At 33.8% G+C, this 7,757-nt stretch overlaps 1 protein-coding gene across 1 annotated transcript in view; it reads right to left on the bottom strand.

Annotated features, from left to right (window-relative positions):
• LOC112154678 (mucin-13) overlaps positions 1-7,757 on the bottom strand; it is a 12,577-nt gene extending 4,820 nt beyond the window's left edge. Inside the window, exons 1-8 of the mRNA XM_024285809.2 lie at positions 6,929-7,757; positions 3,260-3,499; positions 3,044-3,163; positions 929-1,038; positions 767-825; positions 543-688; positions 182-310; positions 41-86 (exon numbers count right to left, since the gene is read on the bottom strand). Of these exons, the coding sequence (XP_024141577.1) occupies positions 41-86; positions 182-310; positions 543-688; positions 767-825; positions 929-1,038; positions 3,044-3,163; positions 3,260-3,499; positions 6,929-6,983 (905 nt within the window). The 5' untranslated portion in view covers positions 6,984-7,757. The remainder of the gene's footprint in view (positions 1-40; positions 87-181; positions 311-542; positions 689-766; positions 826-928; positions 1,039-3,043; positions 3,164-3,259; positions 3,500-6,928) is intronic.

The raw sequence follows: 7,757 nt of genomic DNA, 5'->3' as shown, positions 1-7,757 counted from the left end.
TATACATTTATGTATGTGTGTGATAGATACATGGACTTACGCGTCACAGGACTCAGAATTCACAGCTTTCTGCCCAGAAGGACATGCTAAACAAGAGAAAAAAAATGTAATTCAACTCTCCAACTCTTCATTCCCTTCTCTTTAAAGACACAATTATTTTTCCTCTTTTAAGTCTTCTTACCCAAACAGAGTCTCTCTGTATAACCTGATTTTACGTAGCCATCTTTGCAAACGCAGGAGAAAGATCCATCTGAGGCGGTACAGTTGGTAGTGTTTACGTCACAAGAATTTCTTTCACACAGGTTGGTGGCTGTGGTTAAAATAAAAGAGAAAAGGTGAAAAGGTCAGTCAACAAAGAGACCAAAAACTCGCAAATCACATATTATTTCTAAAGTTATCTCAGCATCAGCCTACAGTCTTTTCAACTTAACAAGTTCACAGAAAAAGGCAAAAACAGCAGAACAGGAACTGAATGACACATCTTTTTCTTTTTTTAAGCTCAAAAGTAAAAAAGGTTAAAAAGATCTTATATTGAAACTTACCAACAAACGTTACATCACAGCCTTCACAGTTCTTAATTGAATCTACAACTTTATTTCCCGTGACTTCTGACTCTGATTTGAAACTCAGGTCTACGATTGCTTCAGCTTCAGCTTCACCAGCTCGAGTCATTCTCTTTTGCTTTTGCCTAAAATAAAAAGTAAGGGGGTTTTAATTACAATTGTTTCTCTGCAATGATCCTCTGCATTACAACTTTTGAACGTACCTAAATTCCAACACTACACATCCAATGTAGGTAAGATCGCTTCCAAAAACTTTATCCATCTGTACATTGAGAACAACACAGAAGTTGTAACATAGTAATTAAAATATTTAATTAAAATCCAAGTTAACTGTAACCACATAAATATCTAATAAAACCACTTACTGCAGCAATAATTTTCTCAGATTGTGTTTTAAATGCGGTTGATGTCTTGTCTTTCAGCTCTTCAACATATGTCAAACCTGGCACGCTCACTTGTCCGGGGAAAACTTTAGCTGCAAAGAAAAGTATGATTTTAAGAAACTGCTGGAGTGTTCACACACTATTGCTCAGAATGACATGGGGCACACACACACACACACCCCTCCCCCCATATATATATATATTTTTTTGTTGTTGCTTTTTGTCACAGCAGGACTTTCACAGAGAACCGGGGAGTTTCCTTCATTTTTAGACATTATTGTGGAAAATTAATCTCGGTCCCCTTCCCAAAATAAAATGACGGTCTGTTTCCTCTTTAGATTTCTCATAGCAGAGAGCTGCGTTTCGCTGCGGCCCTCCGCCCCACGTGGCAGATGACTCGCTGGTGTCTCTGCGCCGCCTTTAGAGAAAGAGAGCTGAAGCCTTCCGCCTTATTTATTAAAATAGAAGATCGGTTTTGTCCAAAAAGTACAAATAAATAACATATTACCTCGGCAGGACGCCTGAGCGCGATTAAAAAATATTAACGAATTAATGATCTTTTATCAGTCGCACACATTAACGCGTCAACTTTCACGGACCCCAATATATATATATATATATATATTTATATAAGGTACCTATATATGTAAATAAATTTTAACGCTATCGATGGATTAAAAACATTAATCAGATTAATCACACTTTTGGACTGTGGTTAATCACGATTAATTGCAATGATTTACTGGGTACATTTTACATGACAATATTATGCTTTTTTAACAAAAGCGGACCAGAAAGAAAAATCTTCCTTCCTTTTCACTGTCTGAAGTTTTTAACTTTTTAAAGTGTTAAATCAGATATCCCATAAATGTAATTTGTTTGCAGAAAACACATCAACTGTCTGGAACAATGTTATTCATTTCGTGTGGAAACCCCAAAAATGTTTAACAAACTGGTTTTACAACATAAAATGACATTTTTTGTTGTCATTTTATAAAAACAACAAGAATAAAATTTGTTAACCAAGTAATGAAAATGTTTTTGAATGAATAAAATCCAGGCTAAAGTCACACTAGGCAGCCCAAAAAATAAGAATTTCTCTCCTAAGAGTACTGATGTCTGTTTTTAATTTTCTCTGGAATTCTGTTTTTCTGGTAAAAAATAATAAAACAACTTATTTGGGAAAAGATTGATCCAGCTGGATTTCAGGTTGGCTGCTCACAGGTGGGGACGTGTCTGTCTTCTCTGAAGTGTCGGTGGGCGGGATTTTCACAGAGAAACATGGAGTTTCCTAAACATGGAGTTTCCTCAATTTTTAGACAACGCCGGTGCTTGTTACTTTGGAAAATTCATGAAGGTCCCCATCCCCCCAGAAAATAATGATTGGTTTCCTCTTTGGATTTCTCATAGCAGACAGCTCCGTTTCACTCCCCCCTCCCATAGCAGGTGAGGCGAGAGACGTTTATTGTCCTTATTTATTAAAATAGAAGATTGGTTTTGTCTAAAAACTACAAATAAATGCCATATTATCTCTTTAATTTAATAACATGTCAGTCACAAAAAGAAAGTTTACGTTTATTTTAGGTGAAGCTTTATTCCGCTGATCTCACAGCTGCACGGCAGGACTCCTGAGCGCGATTAAAAAATATTAACAAATTCATTATGTTTTATTAACTGTGCATTTTAAGCGTCAATATTCACAGGCCTAATATATATATATATATATATATATGTGTGCTCTGCTTAATTCTGCTGCATCCGTTTATAGAAGGCTAGATCCTTGCATGTCTTCTGCAAGAGGATTGATTGACAGATTCTCCTGATCCTGCTTTCAAAGGAAAGGGTGTGGTCTTCAAAGAAGCTCTTCACTTCTGATTGGAGAGACTGGTTGCCATGGAAATCTAGACTCAGACCGACTTGGACCAATCACTGCTTACTGGCTACTTTTGGTTCCGATTTGGCGACGGTCATATTGTGAAAAAATGTTCACTCCATTTTGTTGGAACTGAAAGCAAGTCATTTTCAATGGGTGATGCCACACTCACTCTGTCCAGTTCTTTTATACAGTCAATAAATGGTACATAAATGAATGTTTACCCTTCTGACAAACTTTGGCATCTTCATTGTAGGAATCGCCTGGTAGACAGAGACACGTGAAGTTCACAGCACGAGCCTCACAGGTGCTTCCTCCTCCACATGGGTTTGAATTGCAGGGATCTGAACACAAACATTCACCAAATTGTTGGCTCTGAAGCCCAGTCATATTTCCATTCAGGAAAAATGTCTGTCCTCAGTAGATAGAGGATAATGTACCTGGTTTTGTAGTTACTGGTGGAGCACTTGTCACAGGTGAAGTTTCTTCGCTTGCAGTGGAGTTTCCTGGTGTAGTTGTGTTTCCTGGTGTAGTTGTGCTTCCTGGTGTAGTTGTAGTTGTGCTTCCTGTTGTAGTTGTAGTTGTGCTTTCTGTTGTAGTTGTAGTTGTGCTTTCTGTTGTAGTTGTAATTGAGCTTCCTGTTGTATTTGTAATTGAGTTTACTGTTGTAGTTGTGACTCCTATTTATAAATGCATGTAGTTACAAAATAGTAAAGGAAAAAACAATATTATAAGTTGTATATACAGAACACCTGGCTCAAGTATGGGACTGTTTTCCGAATGGATTAAAAAAACATATAATTTAATCAACAACACAAGACTTTATATTTGTGGAGACTATAACAAAGATCGGATCAACCATGGGAGGCACAAAGCAACAGATGACTACATTAATAGAATTCATAGTATGAGTCTATACCCTACCATAACTAGACCCAGTAGAATCACAGCTCAAAGTGCCACCCTCATAGATAATATATTTACAAACAGCATTGAAAATATCCATGTAAGCGGGTTAATAGCATGCAACATAACTGATCACTTACCAGTCTTTTCTTTTTTTTGAAACCAACAAAAGACCAAAGAAAGTACCATAAGATAAGCTTTACAGGAGACTAAAAACTAAAAAAAACTGTTGGATCACTTAATTATGACTTATCCATTCAAAACTGGTACTCTTTTTACAGAGAGAATTATGTGGGTAATGCTTACAAAAATTTTGTAAAAATTTTCAATTCATTATACAACAAAAATTGTTCAATCCGTCAATTTAATAACAAGTATGCCAAATCTCCATGGTTAACTGTTGAACTACAAAACGCATGTAAAAAGAAGAATAAATTATACAAAAACTTAATAAGATCAAGAACATCAGAAAATGAGCCAAGATATAAGGTATATAAAAATAAGTCAATTAAAATAATAAGGCACTGCAAAAAAGAATAATACAACAATTTATTGATGGAAAATAAAAATAATATAAAACAATCATGGGAAATATTGAATAATATTACAAATAACAGAGCAAAGAAGCAATCTTATCCGGATTATTTTGTGGATGTGAAAGGAATAAATTACGACATTAATGAGGCACCAAACTGTTTTAACAATTATTTTGTTAATGTGGGACAAGAGTTATCAGCTGAAATTCCCAAGTGTAATGACTATGAAGTTAAAAATATACCAGTCACACAAATCCCTGATACAATTTTTTTCTCTGCTGTGTATGAAAACCACCTGATATCAATAGTTAAATTCAAAAGTAAAAAATCTACTGATTGTGATGGCATAGATATGTCATTAATTAAAAGGGTAATCATTGTTAATGATAAGTTTCTGGTATTTATTAATAAACACAACTTATTAAATGATAGACAATATGGATTTTGAGAAAAGAGATCAACATCACTTGGAATTATCAAGTGATCAAGTGAGGATCTCTCCCTCATGTGGGAATCCCTACGTTTTTTTCTTTTTTCCCTGAACCAGGTTTTTTAGGAGTTTTTCTTCACCAGGAAGTAGGGTCTAAGTACAGGGATAACCAATATTATTTTGTCTTTTAGTTTAGCAATCAGCAATTATTTATATTTTATGATCGACCTTCTGCTTCTGTTAAATTACTGACAAGAAGCCTAATGAGGCAATTTTTGATAATATTTGGCTATATGAATAAAATTTAAATAATTCAATATAAACCATCACTATGTTACAAACTTTAATAAATTTACTGGGGGAGAGGCACAACAATAAGCTCTAGTAACTTTACAACAAATAATGTTTACAAAAATGGCAAAATCCACTGAAGCAGTGACAGAAGCTAGATACTTTGTGGCTTGTGAAATGACCCGGCGTAGCAAACTTTTCAGCGATTGGAAGTTTGTAAAGGAATGTATTCTGAAAGCAGCTGACCAGAGCAAAAGAAAAAAAATAAGGAAATAAGTCTGTCAAATGATAGAAATACTAGTCAAGTAGAAGATCTGGTAGTAACCTCTGACCGCAACTGAGGGGGACTATTTGGGGACTAAATTATAGTCTGAAATAGACATCATACAGGTCTGATGTTGATGATATTTTTCAGATGAAGCAATGTTTCAAATCTTGCTCGGTTTGCTCTTTTAACTGTACAAATTACATGGTCATTGAAGATATTAAAAACAATATTTTGTCTTATCAATTTTTGGCCCCCAGTCTAATGCTGAGTTCTTAATTTGGCCCTCCGCTATAAAAACTTTGAGAAGCCTGTTCTTAGCAGTTTCATTTGCCGTTAACGCTTTCATTTTTTACTCATTTATTTATATTTCCTTGCCCTGAATTCATATAAAAAAATTAGTTTAAGTTTTCAATTTTCATTTATTTCAGTATCAATTTTATTTTATATTACTTATATTATAAGCTTGATACTTCTTTATCATTGACACCTTTTATGTCTATTTTGCTGTTTTTGCAAATCCATGAAAAATCGCAACAAATTAGATTGCCAATTTATGATCGTAGCACTATAACGTGTTTTCTTGAGAATATGCAAACTGTTGCAGACATGAACTATTTTGCTTTTTATAAGCCTTTTTATTAGAACTTTAAGATAATTTAAGAATCTTTGTGTGTGTAAAATCTTTCCCAAACGCATCAACGGCATAGATTGACAACCTTGCAAAATACTTTTTGTTCTGTGGTAATAAGTATGGTTCTTATAAAAATAAATGGTTAATTTATTATTAAAGAAGACAAATATGTTACCTGGGAATTTTTACTTGTAAGTATGCTAACTAATCGCATGACTAAAAAATAAATAAGTGACACCTAAAGAACATCAGTTTGAAGCATGCATACGGACTACTATCAGTTTCAGGATTGCTTAATTAGCATTTATATAATTTAAATTAGTTAAATGTATATATTGATGGCTGAGATGCACATACATAGATGATAAACTATGTAGGTTTTTACATCTCTGTTGACCTGAAGACGTCTTGTTTGCTCAACGCCACCTCCAGAATGCACAGATTTTATACCCAAAGCAAAACTTTGGTAACAAGTTTGATCTTTTATGAGTTAAAAGCACATATTATCCTAATTTACATTGATTACTAGCTGCTCCAAGCTGGACTGAGATGACCTTGTTTGGCACAGAGTATATTTTATTTTATAAATAAATTCTTTGAGCTTCTTTCAAACGTAAAAAAACCCCAACATTCTTTTAATATTTTTTGCTTTTGTTCGTGCCAAAAAAAAAAAAAAAAAAATCATATTATTTAAGAAAAAAAAGGTCATGAATGCAAATCCAAATTTCTTAAGGTTAAAGTAAGAATATGCAGCTCCTTCTAGGTTTGATTAGCAACAAATGAGCCCACATGCTCTTTTACTGTTAAAGGTTGCCGACCCCTGCTCTAAACTTTTGCTTCTAGAAGTTGTTTTATTATTTTAAAATGAAGGAAAAAAACATGAAAGTTTCAAATATACTAAAATAATTAATAATCTCTTAAATACGTTGCAAATTCTTTGTAATTTTGGCTGTAATTAATTTCCTGTAATATACAAAGTATAATACAGTAAAAATATGTCCGTCACAAGAACATTTTCTTTCCTGCACCTTGAAAAAAACTACTTACCGCAAAGAGCAACAACAATCCCAAAGACACAATAAAAGAAAAACTTTTGAGCCATTTTTGGAAGAAAAAATATGGATGCGCAGATGAATGACAGTCCCCGCTTTAAAGTTTGGAAAGTGCGTAAAGGAGGCTTTGTTGACTTAAATCTCTTACTGTTAAGGAGGAAGTTCTCCTCTATTGGTCATTTCAACCTGTAGCCACTCCCCCCTGACTACTGTGTCAAATAAAAAATCAGTTTTCAGCCCAGAATACAACTGCCAATAAAAAAAGCATATAAAATGATTGCATTTGCGTTTGAATCCACCCTGTTTTTTTTTTTGTTTTTTTTTAATTATTATCATTTCTGGGTCAGTTCAGGTCTCTTCACACGCCAAGATGCTCCATAAACCGGCAATATTTCAAGAGAATTGTCCATTTTTACTGTCATAATTAAACTTTTGTCAGACTTTTAACTGAAGCATTTTATTTCGATCACACAGTTTCAACTATCAGTCATGGGTAGGGAGGGGGGAGTATTATGTAAAGTCAAAAAAGAATGCTTGACCTCAAATTTTAATCTGCATTTCCGTATTTCTTTAAGCATTTTAGGATAATAGCAAAAAAATTATATTTAAAATAAGCAAAATATGGAAAATTAAAGCTTTTCTTAATAGAAAAAAGCTTGAAAGCTTGTGTAAAATAGGAGCAATTTATGCAGGTAGAACATTATGTAACATATTTAGTTACTAAAGTTTAACTCACATTTCCTAAATATAACTTTATTGAAATAATGCATTCAGTGTGTTTAGTCGCCATGGCAACATCTCTCTGTTTTGTTGTCACTGATTTT

Source organism: Oryzias melastigma, linkage group LG19 (assembly GCF_002922805.2).
Source record: "Oryzias melastigma strain HK-1 linkage group LG19, ASM292280v2, whole genome shotgun sequence".
Lineage (NCBI taxonomy): Eukaryota > Metazoa > Chordata > Actinopteri > Beloniformes > Adrianichthyidae > Oryzias > Oryzias melastigma.
Note: the sequence above shows the minus strand (reverse complement) of the source record. Positions and strands in the feature narration are given on the sequence as shown.